General features: G+C 42.2%; 1 protein-coding gene across 1 annotated transcript in view; it reads left to right on the plus strand.

Moving 5' to 3' along the window:
- The window catches only part of SORCS2 (sortilin related VPS10 domain containing receptor 2), a gene marked incomplete at its 5' end in the record, with an annotated part of 136,868 nt that overhangs the window by 93,826 nt on the left and 21,850 nt on the right, over positions 1-21,192 (plus strand). The window contains 9 exons of the mRNA XM_081015136.1: positions 395-566; positions 3,921-4,107; positions 7,863-7,996; positions 13,769-13,892; positions 14,301-14,413; positions 16,329-16,454; positions 17,581-17,680; positions 18,186-18,285; positions 20,574-20,731. Of these exons, the coding sequence (XP_080871262.1) occupies positions 395-566; positions 3,921-4,107; positions 7,863-7,996; positions 13,769-13,892; positions 14,301-14,413; positions 16,329-16,454; positions 17,581-17,680; positions 18,186-18,285; positions 20,574-20,731 (1,214 nt within the window). The remainder of the gene's footprint in view (positions 1-394; positions 567-3,920; positions 4,108-7,862; positions 7,997-13,768; positions 13,893-14,300; positions 14,414-16,328; positions 16,455-17,580; positions 17,681-18,185; positions 18,286-20,573; positions 20,732-21,192) is intronic.

Genomic DNA, 21,192 nt, shown 5'->3' on the forward strand with positions numbered 1-21,192 from the left:
TGTGGCTTTATGTGGAAGCAAGTCCCATTGACCTTGGTGGGAATAACATCCAAATAGAGATATAGCCCAGTGCTTTGCCTGCAAAACATCCCAGGTTCAATTCCTGGTATCTCCAGGTAGGGGTCAAAATGCCCCCTGTCTGAAACCCTAGAGAGCCAATTCTGGTTAGTCTGAACAAAACCGAGCTAGATGGACCAGCAGTCTGGCTCAGTATAACACCGCTTCCTGTGTTTCTGGATTGTGCTGTTGGTTACCTTGGTCTGGTTCTCTTCCTGTTTTCCTCCTGCCTCATCCATGGGGAGAGATCAGATCCCTCCAAGTTATGATGCATGCTGTGTTCGATGTACAGTCCCATTGTGCACTTAGATATGCTCTATTTCCATTTTTTCTACAGGTATCGCAAAGTTATATCTAATATATGTGAGGGTGGTGTGGATTTACAGCAAAACGTATCTCAGCATCTGTGCCCTCTGACTGCTCCCAGAGGACTGCAGATAAGCATCAAAGGGGAGAGCCTTGCTATTAAGCCTGGAGAAGATGTCACCTTCATTGTCAAACAAGAACAGGTAACTGTAATTTCCTGCCTCTGTAGATATTTGTCTCCCATCTGCTTAGTGAATGGATAGAAGCTGGGAAATGGCATGATACCCTGCATATTTGTTAACCACAGAAGAAAAGGCATATTAATTCAGGTGCTGACGGTTCCAATACCAGGACACTTAACACATTCTAAAACATTCCCCATATTAGTATTTGCTAACTGGGGCAGTTCAGTGGCACCCATTGCAGGCCCAGGCCGCACACTTCCCACTCCTCCCCTCAGTTGAGCTACCAATAAAAGACACCACACAGTTGAATGGGATCAAATCAGGCCACAACTTTATTGACTACAGATGAAGTGGTTTGGCATAGACATTGAGTAAGCATTTTAATTTCTGAGCTGCCTATGGGAAATGACCTCAGGGTCAATCCAGCAGCAGGGATTCCTATGACTTACATCAAATGGGGGGATCCCTGCAGGGATCCCTGCCTCTAGGAGCACTGAGACCCAAGCCCACTGTCTGGGCAAATGAACAGAAGCAACTCCATCATGGATCCCTTTAATGGGATACCCTGTTTCTGGAGGGGAAAGCGGGGGTACAACCCCCCCCTCCAATCAAGACTAAGGCCACTCAGTGCCTAAACTGCCGAAGTTGTGATGATTGCTACGAGGTAGGCAAAACCTCCAAGTCATAGCCAGTTCTCCTGAGAGGCAAATTCCTACCCAGCCACAACAGCTACCGCAGCCGTAGGAAGGTCAATTCAATGAGTAAATGCAAAATTACTAGAGTGGGTGGTGGGTTGATCCAACGAAGAAGAGCTGGGTGTTGGGGTCTGGTGTGGGCTGCTTTAAATCTCCCGGGAGCGGACCTGAGGGAAGCCTGATTGTTCTCTCTAGCCCGCTCCCGGAGAGCCCAGCTCTCTGTGCCAGTCTGCCATTGGCCAATTTGGCAGGCTGACGCAGTGCAGGATTTCAAGCTGGGAGCACGAACCAAAGCTCAGGCTTCAGCAGGGATCAGACCCTTCATTGTCGGTGTGGTGGAGGTGCTGGCCGTCCTGCAAAGCCACCGCACCCCTACCTATTAGGGGGTAAGCGGAGTTGCCCATGATCCTTGCAGCTGGGATCAACTTTCATTTGGAAGCAGGACATGTGTTTTATTCTTTCAGGATAGAGTTTCCACTTGGGTGTGGGGGTGGGGAGGGAACCTTGGCCAATTCTTTCTAGGGGAAGATTCCTTTCAAACTCCTTGTCCTCCCAGATCCAGCCCGGCCAATTAATGTGAAAAGAAGTTTGCTGCAGAGCTTTTCCTTGCTATTAATCCCCTCTGCTGTCTTCACAGAACTTCCTCTTAACATATGTTAGGAAGAAAATGGCCCCCTTGTTAGGTTGCTTGGATTATCCAAATATCACTTCTTCCAGAAAGTACTCCCAGTCTATTTTTCTCCCCCCACGGTGTTTTCCCCCTCAAGGCCATGCTGTTATGAACACTGCAGAGTCTCTTCTCTTGAGATGGAGCAGGAGTGGCAAGCTACAGGCAGCCCTACTCTCTGTCCTCTCCTGATATCAAGGCTGGACAAGGCTTGCAAGACAACCCTAGCATTAATTAAAATGATGCAGCTGCCTCAGGTTGGGGAATGTTGGTGAGGGGACAGGGAGGAGTAGCAGCAGCAGCCCCCTTTAGCTACTCCTTCTGAGTCCTTCCCCCATTCTCCTCTCTGTGTCTGTCCTGTCCTGGGTCTCCTGCTGCCCTCAAATGCAGTGGAGTCTGCTGTCTTGTTGCCAGTGTTGAAGCAAGAGCCAACTGCTAGTTGCCTTCTGTGTAAGGAATGTGGTGGTGGGGAACATGCCTGTGTGGGATGGCATACCTTGCCCCGGAGTGAAATAAGCTAGGGAAAGTCAAAGATAGGGTGTGTAATCTAGGAACATCCTCATCCAGAAGACATCTGACCCTATATAAACCTCTGGGGAGATAGGGCACACCCCAAATTCCTGGTCTTATATTTGTTGTGGAGCTTGTAACAAAGCTTTACAGAGCTGCGTAATCTTGGGAAAGGGAACCCACATATTCACCATTTCTGATCCGGTTCCCCATGCAGGTAGTCCTCAAAGAGCTGCTAAAACCACTCCAGTTCCAAGTGTAGGGTATGGGACTGCAGTTGTGCTTCCTCAGCCACTATTCTGGTACCAGAGTCTCATGATGCCTGCCCATTGCCATGTTGGTTGGGGCCAATGGGAGGTGGGATCCAACAACATCTGGAGTTTCACAGGGTTTTCCATCCCTGATCTAGAGCAATGCTGAATCACCCTCTGAAAAGAAACAGAAGGGGCTTCTTCCAAGGAACAAAAAGAAAATAAATATTCCCTCCTCAGGCAGTATTCTGTGATGGATCATTCCTCATCAAGATCCAGTATTTTGGTGGAACCAACACACAGTGGAATGGTGAATTCCCAGAGGAAGAGGAGGATTGTGTATTGATTGATTGATGGTTCCCTGGTGTACATCAAAAAGGGGTTCAATCTATGTTAGAGAGAGTGACTGGGCTTGTTTCCCCTGGTGTAATGGGAGAGAGGGCCTTCTTGCCTCTGAGATAATCTCTCTCTAGTGTTGTGCCCGGCTTATCAGATACCTTATCTGGGCTGCTGCATAATATTTTGAGAGATCAGGAGCAGCTGAGCCACCCCCCACACAGGCTTTGTAGTTTGGAGGGTTTATTGACTTAGATGTAGGTGTTTCAAAATATGACAGGTTGGTAGAGTTTGGAATAAGACTAAGATATATTGCCAGATATTCATTCTCACCATTGAAATTCATGTAACTCGGAATAAACTTTTCACTGTCCAGTTTTTTAGATCCTCAGGTTGGTTTGGGAACATTCCAAAGTGACCTGAGCTGGGGACAACAATCAGAAAAATCTGAATCTGAGGGAGAGCCTTGGATGATTAATTTACTTCTGTTGTTCTGCATGACACTGTCCCAAACACTTGGATTTTGATCTGAGCGTGGCGAGGAAGTTTGAGGGTTGGAAGACTTGATTCCCATTTTGAGAAGGGTCCTCATTGACATTTGAATCCAAGCCAAGTATGGATAAATTCATAGGAACTCCCACATTCTGAATGATGAACAGGCATTGTTCCAGGGAATATTCTCACACATTTCATCTGATTTATTTAAGAATCTTCCAAATGTCTATGTATTAAAAGAGCTGAAAGCAATCATCTTTCGCCCTATGAAAGAATTGGCAGTAATAATCCTCCTGATGACTAATTCTGTTTGTTTCCCAGTGCCAGTTTTTATGATGGAGCTGAATGCAGGTGTGTGTGTGTGGCTTTGTTTTGGTTTTATCTGTCTCTTATTTTTGCTGTTCTTGGCTTTTCATAGGGAGATCTTTTGAACACCAAGTATCAGCTGAACCTTGGCGATGGGGTTAAGGCCATCTATGTGAATCTCACCTTGACAGGTGAACCTATACAACACCGCTATGCAAACCCTGGGATTTACCGAGTCTCAGTGACAGCTGAGAACGCTGCCGGCCGGGACGAAGCAGTTGTGCTTATTCAGGTTCAGTGTAAGTCTTGACCTCTTTTTCTTAATTCTTCTCTAGTCTTTTGTCATCAACATCCTTAGTAGCAGTAGAAGTAGTCATAGCCATACTACTATTGCCATAGTTCTGTCTTGGCAACCTGTGAAATGAAGGCTTTTGTTACTTCAGAAAGAAGCAGAGACTCAGCTAAATTTGACCAACTAAGTGCTCTTTTTGTTTAAGAATCCAAGGTGTGTTGGTGTGTCAGGGACTGCCAGAGGTCCATAGTAGGTGCTTCCTACTAGTAGGTGATCTCTGACACATTTATTCAGTATGCTGGATCCCTGAAAGCTGTTCAGCACCCAAGCCCACCTGCTAGAAATCAATGGAAGCATACACAGGTGGCGCATGAGCTCTGCTTTGCACAGATCCCTGTGCTACAACATTAGGTAAAGGGTAAAGGGACCCCTGACCATTAGGTCATACCATTAGGTGCTACAACATTACTATTTGTCAGTGTGGTACCTCTTGTGCAGTCTGTTTTGTGGTGATGTGCAAAACAGATAGTGTGGAAAGTCTTTCAGTAACACTTAAGTCCATCAGATGCTCTGTTTTGTTGCCCTAGCATCAAACTAGTGTGGGAACAGAGATTGTCTAGTCGGTCAGACATCCAGCAAAACCATGACTTAAGCTTTTAAAAGAGGAGGTGGATAAGGAAGCTGGTGGCAGGCAGATGATGGAGAGATATCACACCCTCACCCACTTAGCAGAGCTGCACCAAAGCAGCCTTCTTATACTCCCCCCCCTGCTCTCTTTATTAACCAAAAAAGCACCCCTGGAAGTTGGTCTATTTTTCATCCAAGTCTTGGACACAGAAGGATCTTTGCAACTTCCGGGGAGGCGCCTCCGGCAATGGCTGAATTCCTCTGATCGGGAGGAATTTGCTCCGTGAAAAGCAGGGTCTGACCGCCACGGTGAAGGCGGAGACCCATAGAAATCACAGGCGGGAGAAGCCTGTGAACCTGGGATTCGGCTGGCACCATTTGCGCCCCCCCTACTCGCGGGGAAACCCTGTTTTGGGGATCCGGAGCGACGTGGGGTGAGCGGCGCGGTGCTTTGAATCGACCGCTTCTTTCACGGAGTGAAGCCGCATTGCTGTTGTCGGAGAGCGCTGACTTTTTCCTGTGGACAATTGGATTTTAAACGACTACCCGTGAGTAGAACGGAAAATTGGACTATGAAATTTCTTAATTAGGAACCGAAAGCGGGAAGGTTCTAAACAGGAAGTCCGCCTCCCGTTTTGTAAATAGATTGAAGCAAAGACGTTACAAGCGAAAGTCTTTGAAAGCTTTTGATAAAGGATTAAATTTCTACCGGACAAGAATATATAACCCCTCTTGGAAGCAGGAGAAGAGAGGGGAAGTTTTGGATTTAGTGTGCCTGCAGAAGAGAGTCAAAATTAAATTGCCACTGCTCTGAACCTGGAAAAGGGCTGCCAGATGACGTTCGGGGAATGTTTATTGACAGAACGGATTTGACAGCTAGCTAAAATAAGAAAGGTACTGTCTCCATTGTCCTTTTCTGCGTTTAAAAATGGAGGAAAAAGTAACCGAAAATTGAAACCATTGTTACTTGCTTGAGTTGTGTTTGAAAGAATTGATACAAACGGAGACTGCTTCCCTCTAGAGGGAGCATGTGAAACTGTTACAGGAGTGCATTAGGGAGAGCTCCAGCTGCAAGATAAGATTCTGAAAAATAGAGTCTGACCTTGGATCACTCAAAATGTTGATAGGAGAAGCCATTGTGACTGTATTATACAAGATAAATCACGCGCTGGAACAGCTTCATAAAAAGACAGATGTCACGATCTCTAAAATTGACAACTTGGAACAGAACGTGATTAATTTGAATCAAAAAGTGAGTGCTAATACAGAAACAACTCAGGATTGGGTACAGGAACATATCTTGGTTGGACAAATGGTGGAGGAAAAGGAGAAAGCTGATGATGAGAAACTAAAAGTAGTACAAGCGGGATCCTTAATTTCTCAGAAGCAGATTGAGGATTATAAATTGAGGTCTTTCATGACTGAATCTAGCAAAAGTCAAATTTCGAGGACGGGATCCCAGCTTGGATTGAAGAAGGAAAGTTGGAAAGAACCCTCTATCCAGGGATTGACTGACTTTTGGGACATGGACTTGGGCTTGGAGGAGTTTGAAGTTTTGGGGGTCGCTAGAATTGGAGGAATCCTGAAATACGTTCTGAAACACTTTATGGACTTTACTTTTAACTTTGGAAATTTGGCTGAACTGTCCAGAAGGAACAAAAGTATTGCTAGGCTGGAGTTTTCCCGAGACTTGCTCCTGAGCATCAAAGAACATGAAGAAGACCTGCAGAAGGGACTTGGAAGAGATTTAAGAGCCTCGGATATTAGGGCACCAGGTTGATGGATTATATGGAACTGACGGAAAGGACTGGCAGAATCCGAAGCCAGGGAGAGGAGATAGTGGAAGATTAATGGAAAATTTAAAGTGTTTATTTAGAAACTTTGTTAAAGTAATGACTGTCAGAAAAACGGTGGAATGATACTCTATGGACTTAGCAGAAATACTATAAGAAGTTGGGTGTATATAAGTAATCAACCGTTAATGGGAAATAAGGTTTAAGAATATGTTATTCTTAATATGACAGAAAATAGAAAAGATGGAAAGGATTTGCTGAAACAAGTACTAGAAGCGGGATACAAGAAGGGAGGTGTGAGGAAGTCGAGGAAACAAGGGAATGAAGGATAGAGTATGGAAAAGGAGAGATGCTTTTAAATTGTTTTTGTCTTGCTTTGTTCATGTGTTTAGTTTAATGGGTTTAGGGTGGGTTTGTATTGTTTATACATTGTATTGTTTTTCTCTTTCTTTTTTTTCTTTTTTGTGTTTTTTCTCTCTTTTTTCTACTTTTTTGTAACTTTTAAAAGCAATAAATATTATTTAAAAAAAAAAACACACAGAAGGATCTTTGCAAAAACCTCCTGAAAGCTGATTTTTTAGCCAGGGAACTGTGATGCTTCCTAGACTTGGCAGAAATTCAGATGTGCAATTCCTGAGGTTGTCTGGCCAAGCTGGAGAAACTTTCCCCATCCCACTAAGCTGAAGCTGAAGCAAAATCTCTTTGTATGCTCTCTGGTCCCATAGGGTGTTGAAAGTGACTCTGCCAATATTTTGGCTCAGTCTGGTTAGGGAGTTGCACTATAACTGTCAATTTTGGGGGTTGCACAGCTCCTTTTCTCGAAGCAGAAGGCTAAGCTACTTCATAGAGTCTCCATTCTCTGAAGCCTTAAAGGCCTTTCAAAGTTGGTGTGTTCAGTGCTGCTTAAACATGGATATGAGGGGCTTCATAAAGGCTTTGGAATCCACTTCCTACGTGTAAGCATAATTAAATCCACTTCTCTTTTTCTTGATGAAAATTTCAATGTGTCACAAATATTTTTTGGGTCCCTTAACGCTGTGAGTGGACATGCTGAACTTTCAAGCAAGAGCATCTCAAATTTAATTCTGTATGAGAGTTAATTCAGTGACCATTTTCTTGTATATTCTAGCATGCAAGAGAAAGTGCTGCCGGAAAGTGATTAACCACTTGGCTTTGGCCATTTACCTCAACCTGTTGGCAATGTGGGATTTGCTTGAAATGGATTGCTTATGTCTCTCAGCGCTTCAGTATGATATTGCTGATGAATTGTTTAAAGATTTCAGAACCTGAAGTGCTTGATAAATTAATAGTTTCTTAATTAATGATAGGGACTTTTTTTTAGCTCCGCTGCAGGCATTACAGCTAGAAGTAGTTCCTGTTACTGGCAAAAATCAGAAGGTGAACCTGACAGCCATCATCTTTCCCAGAAACGCTAACTTTACACTGTTTTACTGGTGGATTGGAAACAACCTTCAGGTATTGACTAGTAATTAATTCTGACTTCTCCAATATTTAAAACAGGAGTTCCTAACCTGTGGCTCTCAAGATATTGCTGGACTCTCATTAGCCCCAGCCATCACGGCTAATAGGCAGATATAATGGGACTTGTAATCCAGCAACTTTTAGAGGTTTACCACCCCTGTTTTAAAACTTTGCTTCTTATTCTTGTATCACATATGAGAAACATCACAATCTTATACAATACCTGTTACACAAAAGTTTGTCTCCAGTATCCTTTGTATTTACCTGAGCACTGCAACTCCTTTTTTTTCAAGAGTAATCACAATTATAAAGACCTTTTGGGTCTTTTCTTTAGGATTTTAAGCTATTATCATTTTCCAGAACTAAGGTTAGCATTAACCTTGGATAAGTGTCAACTAAGGAATTGGCTCTTCTGGATAGAATCTAGAAGGGACCTGCAACTAATTAGAAACACCAATTTCCCCCTTGATAGCCATTCCTGAGAACAGAGCATTTTAGAACTAGTTACCTGACCAAATTCTCACCAGTTTCCTTAAGAAATGCCTCTATTGAGCTGCATTTCCAAGTGATTCCCTGCAGTCTTGGATGGTCACTACAAGAAGGTCCCATATGCAGACAGACCTCAGGTGGAAGACATCACTCGTGATCTGCCAGCCTGCCCCTTATGTAGAGACCCAAGAGATCGTTTTCTGAAGCCTTTGTTCACACAAGCAAGCTAGCACACCCCAGCAGAAAACGTGATGTTTCTTTGGAGTGACAATAATAGTTTTGTAACACAGACAGTGGCCCTCTACACACGGGCTGAAAAAATCAGGGAAAGGGAGTTAGATAAAATTGCTGTAAATTGTTGTGGAAATTCAGAGGTTTGATCTCAAATCAAATTGGATTTGAGTTTGTTGTCTCTGGTAACTTCTCTCTCTTAACATCATGGATGTTGGCTTATATTATGGACGTATGACCTGTATTATTTTAGTAATACTATTGCTACAAGTCTGTCATGGCCTTTGGCTAGAACAATAAATTTAGGAACAAACAAAGTATAGCAGTACGGAAGAGTGATAATCCTTTTATAAAGAGTAAATAATATTTTTATTAGGAATTCAGTGTATGAGAGGGTAAGAGGTCACCTTAGATGCTCTGATAGAAATTGGCTTAATTTCTTACTTTGACCAACTTAACCTGTCCAGCTTCTTAAAACTATGCCCATTCTCAAGCAACCTGTTTGATGTGGGTGTTCAATTTCCCGTGTACAAATCACAGAAGGGAGAATCGTTGTCACTTACGCAAACACAGACAGACTTCATCTACATTAAGATCACATCCAGGAGTGGCGTGTCCCATTTCTCCACTGGAGATGAACAGGAAGTGCTGCTTTGCCCTGCTTTCATGGCTCCTGCCATCACTGACCTACTCCCGCAGCTGCCACGCAACCTGCCCCATCTACCACTGGTGAAGTGCTGCCACCATCAATGCCAATTTTGGGCACGTCAATTTTGGTGAAATCTCACCCAAAATGACTGTGACATTGTCCCAAATCAGCACTGATGGGGCGGCACTTCTCCACTGGTGGTGGGGCAGGCAGAAGCAGCAGCCTCACCTGCCTCATGGCTGCCCAGCTCTGGTCCCATCCACACCATCTGCTTGGCTTTGTCCGAAGAATCCTGGGAACTGTAGTTTTTTGAGGTTACTGGAAATTGTAGCTCTGTGGAGGGTAAACCACAGTTACCAGGATTCATTGGAGAAAGCTCTGTGCTTTAAATATGTTTTAAATGTATGATGTTGATGCGACCTAGGTTTCAAAAGCTTATTTGCCTACTTTTCTTAAGTTGGCTAGTTTTTTTAGTCCTTTCCCTCATTGGCTAATGTTCTGTCTGCTCATTTCATTTGGGTAAGATTTTGAAACAACTGAGAGAATTTAGGTACCGTATTTACTCGAGTCTAATGCACCACCTGCTAGACAGAGTGCCTGAAGAACTATGGATGGAGGCTCGCAACATTATACAGGAGGCAGCAACGAAAACCATCCCAATGAAAAGGAAATGCAAGAAAGCAAAGTGGGTGTCCAATGAGGCCTTACAAATAGCGGGGGAGAGAAGGCAAGCAAAATGCGAGGGAGATAGAGAAAGATACAGGAAATTGAATGCAGATTTCCAAAAAATAGCAAGGAGAGATAAGAAGGCCTTCTTAAACGAGCAATGCAAAGAAATAGAGGAAAACAACAGAATGGGAAGAACCAGAGATCTGTTCAAGAAAATTGGAGATATGAAAGGAACATTTCGTTCAAAGATTGCCATAATAAAGGACAAAAGTGGTAAGGACCTAACAGAAGCAGAAGACATCAAGAAGAGGTGGCAAGAATACACAGAGGAATTATACCAGAAAGATATGGATGTCTCGTACACCCCAGGTAGTGGGGTTGCTGACCTTGAGCCAGACATCCTGGAGAGTAAAGTCAAATGGGCCTTAGAAAGCACTGCAAATAACAAGGCCAGTGGAAGTGATGGTGTTCCAGCTGAACTATTTAAAATTTTAAAAGATGATGCTGTTAAGGTGCTACACTCAATATGCCAGCAAATTTGGAAAACTCAGCAGTGGCCAGAGGATTGGAGAAGATCAGTCTACATCCCAATCCCAAAGAAGGGCAGTGCTAAAGAATGCTCCAACTACCGCACAATTGCACTCATTTCACACGCTAGCAAGGTTATGCTTAAAATTCTACAAGGAAGGCTCAAGCAGTATTTGGACCGAGAACTCCCAGAAGTGCAAGCTGGATTTAGAAGAGGCAGAGGAACCAGAGACCAAATTGCAAACATGCGCTGGATTATGGAGAAAGCTAGAGAGTTCCAGAAAGACATCTACTTCTGCTTCATTGACTATGCAAAAGCCTTTGACTGTGTCGACCACAGCAAACTATGGCAAGTTCTTAAAGAAATGGGAGTGCCTGATCACCTCATCTGTCTCCTGAGAAATCTCTATGTGGGACAAGAAGCTACAGTTAGAACTGGATATGGAACAACTGATTGGTTCAAAATTGGGAAAGGAGTACGACAAGGCTGTATATTGTCTCCCTGGTTATTTAACTTATATGCAGAATTCATCATGCAAAAGGCTGGGCTGGATGAATCCCTAGCCGGAATTAAGATCACCGGAAGAAATATCAACAACCTCAGATATGCAGATGACACAACCTTGATGGCAGAAAGTGAGGAGGAATTAAAGAACCTTTTATTGAGGGTGAAAGAGGAGAGCATAAAATATGGTCTGAAGCTCAACATAAAAAAACCGAAGATCATGGCCACTGGTCCCATCACCTCCTGGCAAATAGAAGGGGAAGAAATGGAGGCAGTGAGAGATTTTACTTTCTTGGGCTCCATGATCACTGCAGATGGTGACAGCAGCCACGAAATTAAGAGACGCCTGCTTCTTGGGAGGAAAGCAATGACCAACCTAGACAGCATCTTAAAAAGTAGAGACATCACCTTGCCAACAAAGGTCCGTATAGTAAAAGCTATGGTTTTCCCAGTAGTGATGTATGGAAGTGAGAGCTGGACCATAAAGAAGGCTGATCGCCGAAGAATTGATGCTTTTGAATTATGGTGCTGGAGGAGACTCTTGAGAGTCCCATGGACTGCAAGAAGATCAAACCTATCCATTCTGAAGGAAATCAGCCCTGAGTGCTCACTGGAAGGACAGATCCTGAAGCTGAGGCTCCAATACTTTGGCCACCTCATGAGAAGAGAAAACTCCCTGGAAAAGACCCTGATGTTGGGAAAGATGGAGGGCACAAGGAGAAGGGGACAACAGAGGACGAGATGGTTGGATAGTGTCTTTGAAGCTACCAGCACGAGTTTGACCAAACTGCAGGAGGCAGCGGAAGACAGGAGTGCCTGGTGTGCTCTGGTCCGTGGGGTCACGAAGAGTCGGACACGACTAAACGACTAAACAACAACAACAAACAATGCACCACCAAATTTAATGCACATCTTGGAACCTTGAAACCAAAAAAATTGTTTGCTGGTAAATGTGCCATTGAATCTAATGCACACCTTTATTTTTGCAACGTGATTTGGCCAAAAAAGGTGCACATTAGATTTGAGTAAATACGGTAATTCAAACAGCAATCTCTTGGCAGATCCAAAACTGGAACTGGTTTTGGTCATGATGTCAGCTGTCTGCTTTTGCTTGCATCTTTGTACTGGTGTTACATTTGCTTGGGAACTCTGGAAACCAGCCCATTGTGCACTGTCATCCCCCCCCTTCCCCAAGAAAAAAACCCACTGGAAATGGCTGAAATCAAAACGAGTCCTGAAACCAAGTGGACTTTGGGGCCCTCCCCAGATACAACCTCATGCCAGACAGTGAGGAAAGGCTTTTTGTCTAAGGAAACTGGTATTTTGTTAGTTTTTATACTTTTTTTGCCAGCTCTAAAGTGTTTGTCTTCCTTCTTTATTCCATTCAAATATACATTCTGATTTCCTTCATAATATAGTTAATATTTTTGCATTTTCCTTAAAATTTAGTGTCTCACATCTTTCATACTTCTACTCATGCTTGTTCTGGATAACATGCACCCGATAATTTTGTGTGTATGTATGCATGCATGTAAAAAAAAACATTTTAAAATTAAAAGCAGCACCAGGAGGCTGTAATTTTGAGGAAAGTAGCAGCAGGGGACGAGGGAAAGCTGCTTTATTTACTTTTTTCTGCTCAGAACGGCCCCTCCCAAGCTGCTTCCCCCTGCCGTGTGTTCTAGATGCATGTTTGCAGGATAAACATGTTCAGAACTGGAAAAGTCACCATAGGAGGATTTGGAGCCAGTTGAGAAAGGATTAAGCGCCTTTCCTCCCCTGCTGTCCTTTCACTCAAAATTGCAGGTTCCTGAAGCTCTTCTTTTTTTTCAAAACTGATGAGGTTTTGTTATGCGCATTTGCATGCAGCATCTAGCTTCCCATATGAATTTCTAAAAAAAAAGAAACAAGAATATGTAGCGCATGCTCCTCTGAAAATAATTGTTGCTTGACCTTGGATCTTCTGCTGCTAATCTGCAGTGCCTTGGAGCACCCTGCTGCTACCCAGAGAATACCCAGGAGCGCGTTCCAGGGTTGAGCCCTGGCAGCAAATACAAGTTCCAGGGTAATGCCCTAGTGAATCCTCACACAAACAAAGCCCTGCTGAGACCAAATTAAATAAACAGTTTGTTACCATATGAAAGATTTATGCTTCCACAGTTGCAATGTTCTCAGCATTTTTCTTCACCCTTCATTTGTTCCTCACCAGGACTGAAAGAAAATGGCCCCCATTCCACGTGCCATTTGCAGGTTTTTGTGAATTGGTGCTAGCAACGGCAGTCTTCTTTTTGGTTTTTTAAGACCTTTTTTGGTGCCCTTGCTCATAGGCATTGGAGCTTCTCTTGGCGGCTGCCACCTGTTGGCTTCTGTTTTTGTTTCATAATGTCCTGGAATGACGCTGCGTCTGAGACATTGCAGGGAACAAAAATGGCACCTGCCAGCTGGTAGTGATCAAGGGAAGCTCCTCTGCTGACAAATGTGGTGTGGACACACTTTTTTTTATAAAAGGGTTAAAAGTGGGGAGAAAGACAAGCACCATCACTGCTGCCAATGGGAAGTTCCCTCAGATGTTTCAAATAATTTTGCTTCCCCTGAAAATTGTCCCCAGGTTTGTTCCCCCCCTTCAATTTCAAGATGAAAGCTCTTAGTTGAACATTTGGGCTTTGCTTATTTTTTCCTCTCTCTTTTTTTTTTTTAGCCACTTCTGTCACTGGAGAATTTTTTGGTAACCAGTTTTGCAGAGGTGGGGGAAGTCAGAGTTACAGTTCAGGCTTCCTGTGGGAACTCCATGCTTCAGGATTCCAAGATTGTCCGGGTTTTGGGTGAGACACTTTCCTTTCAAATATATATTTAAACTATGCAAATTCTTTCACGTCCATCCTATTGTAGCTGAGACAGCTTGGGTTAAAGCTTGGGCTTTTCTGAATATTTACAAGTCTGTGGGTGCTTCAGCTGTGAACATGACAAATCCTGGCACGCAATCAGCTTTGGGGAATTAATTCTACTCTTCCAGTGATTGTCATGGTTTTGTTACTCATGTGTGTTCATGTACTATGTAGTTCTGCCCTTAGTTGCTTGTTTTCTGTTGTGAAAATTTTCAGATAAAGACTGTGGTTATAGAATATTTCTTTTGCATAATAGCTTTGTGCAGAGAAACTTTTGTGCAAATCCAGAATTGTTTTTTTTATGTATACAAAATTTGTTTTTAAGTTCTCTCTCCCTGTTTCCAGATAATTTTCAAGTACTTCCTCTAAGGTTTTCTGAACACCTGGACTTATACAACCCAAACATACCTGCCTGGCGGGAAGATGTTGGCCGTGTCGTAACACAACAGATTGCAAAGGTGCTCTGATGGTTTGCAAATTTAGCAGAGAGGGAACAGAGGGAATGTGGAGCCTTTGGAGAAGCTTGTATATAGAGTTAGTGCAGCAGGATGACATAACTGGGTTTTGGTTTTACTTCTTGTTCCCTTTGTGTCTTTAAATGAAGTAGAGACATTTTTCAGGGAGAATGTGGTTTTACATTATTTATTTATCAAGTTATCAAGGTTTTAACAGTGATTGTAAATAAATGCTCTTGAATTGCTTGTATTTACTCAAATCTAATGCTCACCATTTTTGGCCAAATTGTGGTACAAAAATTAAGGTACGCTTTTGATTCAATGGCACATTTACAATCATCAGCAAATACTTTTTTTGGTTTCAAGGTTCTGAAATTTGAGGTGTGCATTAGATTTGAAATTATGGCATATGATTTAGGGCTCAAGCAACAAAGTGCAAACAATGCTTTGATACATCAGCGAGGATCCATAACAAGCACAAATTGACTTCTCTTGAGAGGAATATGATTAACTCATTATTCGGGAGTAATTTTCTTAAAATACTTGTCACTGGCTTGAGAGGAATGCCTATCGTAAAAAGAATAGTGGAATACTTAGGATACAAAAATGATTTTGATCTGTTATGTTTCATCTCCTATCAGTATTTCACTAAATTGTTTTGCTCAATTTCAGACACATTACCTACATCACTATAATTTTCAATATCACCTCCTCACAAGAAAATGTTTCACATTCAGATTGTTTTTTTATTTATTGTCCAACAATGGAAGGAACCTCTAATAAACCAATAGAGGCTTGGGGTAATAACATCTGGAGCATTGCGCTATCAAAACGCCTCACATACCATCAGCGATTAATCAAAGGTTTCTACAAAAAAGATACATTTGACACGATCTGGTCTCCCTTTTTCTCTTTTATTGAAGAAGAACAGGATATTTTAATGTCATCATCATCCTAGAGGGGATATATCGATTAAAAATGTCTAGCCAGATTGTTGGTTGGGTTCAAGCCAACATGACAGTGATTAGAATGATCGTTTTGTGATACTATGGCAATGGACAAAGCTGTATTGTAACTTTTGAATAAATGTTTTAATGTTTTTTTTAAAAAAGAATATATACATATTCCACCACCTCCCACCTCCGGTTTTGATGTAACTATGCAATGGGGTTTTGTTGGTTGTTCAGTTGGAAGTTGTCTTGAGCAAGATAAAATGACTAACTAACTAAATAAATAGATCTCCCACCTTGCCCTGCAAGGTGCACATAGACACACATATTGCTTACCATGTTAGAAGATGGAACTGCAATCTTTTGCATACTTAGCTAGGAAAGAGACCCACTGAACACAATGGGACTTAACATAGTGTAAATGCATAAGATCAGACCATAGCTGTCAACTTTTCCCTTTTCTTGCGAGGAATCCTATTCAGAATAAGGGAATTTCCCTTTTAAAAAGGGGAAAATTGACAGCTATGGATCAGACTGCATAACCATCTGTTAAAATTGGGGAGGAAAAAAGGGAATCTTTGCCAACTTGAGTCCCATCAGGGGAAAAGGTGGGGTATAAATAATTAGATGGTGATGATACAGCACGCAGCACTAAATCTGTCATTAGTGCAAGCAATAAGGCACTGGTGAAACTACAAGACACTTGAACTTAATAAGTATTTTCCACTTTTTAAAACAAATTGACTAAATCTTCCTATTATTATTCTTTATTCTTTATTACATCCATCCATTTGTTTGTTTGTTTGTTTGTTTGTTCTTCTCCAGTAGTTATTCCAAACCTTGACTAATTCATGTGAGGCAAGAAACAAATCAAATCAAATCACTTTAAAGGAGCTATAGTAGAGCAGTTTATTACAAAGGTAGCCATGCAGTCCAAGTCCATTTCTGAATGGTTTCTCTCCCCTCAGGAAACAGGCGTACCTGAAGAAGGTCTTGTTACAGTAGTAAAACCTGGACTGCCCACAACTGCAGATTTACATGTGCTTCTATCCATGAACCACACCAAAAGCAAAATAAGTATGTCTAGCAATAAGGTAAGAAGACAGATGAATATTAATTTAGAGCACAATACACATTGACTGTCTCACTCCTTATTAAACTTAAGAGTACCGTGTAATTTTGCAACATGTCTAGCAAAGCAGAAATTATGACTACATCATTACGACTGCATCATTACGACTGCATCATTACGACTACATCTGTTCTATGTGCCTGGAGCCCCCAGGACACGGGTCATGTATGCACACTACTAATATCTGGGGATGTGCAGCACTGGTATAGGAAGCAACCGTCCAATTAGGCTGCAATTGTAAGGTATGAATTGGCCCTAGATTCACATTCCAATTTTCTTATTTCTCCTCCCCCTCCTTGGAAAGAGTGCAAGGCATTAGCCTTGGAGAGCGCATCATGTTACATGAAAAAAAAACCTGTGCCCCAAATACTGTACATGCTGAATTGAGACAGATATCATCCTGACAAACACTGCTCAGTCTTGTCTTATCATTTCTTTTTTAATATGGGCAGTTACTGGATGCATAATCATTCCTCAGTGCTCTTGCAGCTGAAGCATGAAGTGAAAAGTCCTTGTGACTACCACTGAACAAAATCAATATTTCAGAAGTCACAGGGCCCCTATGGTATTAAAATATTCATCTTTTGCCATCAGCTTTAATAGGAATTATTTCAGATTCTGCAGCATCAGGATTCACTGCCTTCTCATAGATGAATGTTTTGCCTCAAAATTTGCTGTGGGTAACCCAGATTTGAGTACAGTGGTACCTCGGGTTACATACGCTTCAGGTTACATACGCTTCAGGTTACAGACTCCGCTAACCCAGAAATAGTGCTTCAGGTTAAGAACTTTGCTTCAGGATGAGAACAGAAATCGTGCAGTGGCGGCGCAGCGGCAGCAGGAGGCCCCATTAGCTAAAGTGGTGCTTCAGGTTAGAACAGTTTCAAGTTAAGAATGGACCTCCAGAACGAATTATGTACTTAACCCGAGGTACCACTGTATAAGAAACCCCTACTTCATTTTGAATTTTACTTTTCGCTGAATTTTCATAGCAACTCAACAGTGAATAACTCCACACAAGCAATGACTTCCTTTTGGCGGTTGTGGAAGGTAGGACCTGCCTAATGCAGTTTTTCTTATGTTTCCAGAGAATAGCTGCTATTAAGCAATCTTTGAATGCCCATAACATCAGTTTCTTCATGAGAGGAGGACACTGGGTCTTTGTGACCTTAGTTAGCTCTGATTCAGGTAAAATTTGTATCCTTTTTTGACAGTTAGTTGATGTTCCTCTCATGTTTAAGTTAAAATAATATTGAAGCTCCATATTGGTTTGGAATTCACACACACAAACACACCAGTCAGCCTATAATTACAATTAAAACAATCACTTTGAATAAAATTTAAATCTTGCTCTTAAATGTTATATGGAAGAAAATCCTATTGAAGTGAAGATTCCCTGCGTCCAGAAATGAGGTTAGGCCTGGGGAGTTAGATCTTTTCCACACCCTACATAAAGCATATGGCCTCCCCCAAAGAATCCTGGGACTTTGTGAAGGGTGCTGGGAATTGCAGTTAAGTCAATGGCTATACCGTTCCCAGGACCTTAGTCCCATTGACTTTACTGCATTGTGGACAAGATGAGTGGATACAGTTTAGGGTCACTTTTTAAAAAAGTATCTGCACTAATGCTAAATACAGAGGATGGTTGATTGTTCTCAGGATTGAATTTAACACTGTGTGCCTTTGGTTTCAGATTCTCAGAGTATTGGAGGAGGAGGGTACTGGGCGATAATGGCCCTTTTTGTCATCTCTCTGGTGGCTGTAGGTGCTATCATCCTCTACAAGTTTAAAAGGCAAGTGATTTTACATCTGGCATCATATGCAGAATATGTTTATAAAGCAGAAGATGTCTGGAAGTCATAGGAAAAGCTTTTCTTTTCTTTTTAAAAAAAATCTTCACTTTTTTTTCAACATCTTTTCCCTAACCCTATTATTATAAACTTCTCATGGTATGTTAATAGCTTCCAAAACAGATATAAAACAGATATAATAACAATAATTCCCCTTTTTAGGAAACAAAATATTATTCACAGTAGGGACAGATTTTTTAAAAATTAAACTGAAAGTAACTTTGCCTGTACAAAACGTTGTGAGTAAGGGCTGTGGGAAAATGATTTTTCCAGGATGTGTAGCAGCTTCAGAACCCCTGTGCCTGCAGGGCAGAAAAGTGCCAGTGGCTTTGCGTTCTGTTCCTGCCCCCACCCACCCAGGCTGTGCTCGGCTCCTGCCCCCCATCCCAGGGGGAAGCCTTTCGGTCCAGAAATTAAAAAGTAAAAAATACCCCCTTGCCTGATCAAGTATTTGGGGGTGAGTCCTGAATAACACTGTATGACTAGACTTTACTCTGTGAACTTCAAAATGGTTTGCAGTGGTTGATGTGACTGTTATTCCCTCTGCTGCAACAAGAGAAAAGTAAGAGTATCTGGTGAGTTGGTGTCAGCCCTCTCTACCAAAACTCAGCAGAGCAGAACCTGGTGCTTCCATGCATCTTTCAGGGGTTGCCTGGTGCTCAGCTTCCTAAGAGCAGCATTGTAGAGTTAGGACAGTAGCATTCATTTCACTTTAATTATAGTCACAAGCTGTACCAATCTGAGTTACTAAAGATCTGTTGTTCATAATAATGAGTAAGCAGGAAACGAGCAATCTGTTCAGTTCCTTTAAGTGAGCAATGAGCAATCAAAACACTGGAAATTCAAATGAGAAGAGTACTTTGGGGCTAAACAAATCATTTTATTAGTCAGCTTATGTCACAAACACTAGGTTAGATCTGGGGATACTTGAAGAATTCAATTTCTGATGCAAAACAACCTGATCTACACTTCCCAAATGGAAGGAGGAACATAACTATCCTTCAAAAGTAGTTCTCAACTCAAATAAAATACACAAAAATGTGTTAAACTTTTAAAAATAACATATATTTATAAATGTGCACATTGAGATAATAATGAACAATCACAAATAAATGCAGAAATGGAATGGACCTATCAATGAAGACCTGAAAAATTGACACAGAATGGAAATAGATTGACCTGTCCAGCCCTAGTTGGATACAAGAGTTCTCTGGAACTGAGGGTTGGGACATTGAACTCTACAGACATCAAACTTCCCATTCTTTGGCCACACTGACACATAACAATCAACCGTTGTTTCTGGTTTGTTGTGCACAATCAACACTCAGGTGCAACCTGATGCTTTGCTTCTCCCCTGATGCAAATAGAGAAACAAACATGGGAAAAACGAAGCATGACTATGGGTTCAGATGTAACAGGAAGCCAAGCTTAATTGACAATTCCTGGTTTGTATCTCTGCTTGCCTCAGGGAAGAAGCAGAACATCAAGTCGTACCTGCATGTTGATTGTGCACAACAAAGTCATATAGAACTGTGTCAGATGACCCAGAATGCCAGTGGTGTGCCCCATGGGCAGACTTCCCACAGGCATCTTGTTGGCCACTGTGAGAACAAGATCCTGAACCATGGCCCTGACCCAGCAGGCCTCTTTTTATGTTCCTAACCAAGGATTTGCCTCAATGCACCTTTTAAACATTCCTTTTGGAGGTAAAGATTTAGGCCAGGGGTCAGCAACGTTTTTTGAGGCTGGGGCGGTCCACTCCCTGACAGACCTCTCGATGGGCCGGAGCATGTGCACCCATGCGGGTGCTCAAGCTATTTCTGGCGCTCTTCTGAGATGGAGGAGCACCTGTGCGCATGCGCACATGCTATTTCCGGCGCTCTTCTGACCCGGAAGTCAGTTCCCATGGCGAGGAAAAAAATGGTGCCCCCCCCAAAGCATGGAATCTGCACGCCGATCCACGGAATGGCTATGGGCCAGTTCCAGGAAACTCATGGGCCAGAAAAAGTCCATGGGCCTTAGGTTGCCAACATCTGATTTAGGTCCTAGTATGGCTATAGTAGCATGCAAAAACAGGTGGTTCTAGGTTGGCAAGTACATTCCCATCAGCATGAATAGGTGCTTCTAGCCAATTCAATTGAGTCTTAATGAGCTGGTATTATCCACACCCATTTGTGGATCAGGGCAGCACTGTACAACATTGCATTACAATCCTGTCTTGTACTCTTAAGGAAATTACCAGGCAGAAATGTCTATGCACAGATGCAAAATGAAAAAGAACAAGAGATGACCAACCCTGTAAACCGTAGAGAGGACACCCAAAATATCATCCAGGGGGAGGAGTTTATTGATGATGATCTTGATTGTCAAACACTAGGAAATGCAAGAGGTAAGTACACCTTCTCTTTCTTTACTGGCAAATTTCTGCTCGGCTCCCAAAAGGGTTCTCATAATCAATAATACCAACTGCTATATTATTGCAGCATCCAAAAAAATATGTTGTACACATGTCAGTCCATGGGAACAAATATTTATTTAGGACCCAAGTGCTGAATGAATAAAATAAGGAAAATTATAATGGCAGTGGTGGTAGGGGTAAATCACCACTAACTGTATGCTTGACCAGCACTATATGGCAGTGACTCACTTTTTCTTTTTTAATTACATTGATTATGGAAGCAGTTGTTTGAGTCAGTTCCATAACCGTTTGGAAATGCATTTCCAATGTACCAGCAGCCTGAGTGGCATTCTTCATTATATTGTCGTCATTGTAGACCACAGCAGCTGTATTATTCATATCTGAATTCTGATTTACCAAAGGTCACATCCACACCATACTTCCTTCAGAGA

This window comes from Podarcis pityusensis, assembly GCF_964106645.2.
Source record: "Podarcis pityusensis genome assembly, chromosome: 7".
Taxonomy (NCBI): Eukaryota; Metazoa; Chordata; class Lepidosauria; order Squamata; family Lacertidae; genus Podarcis; species Podarcis pityusensis.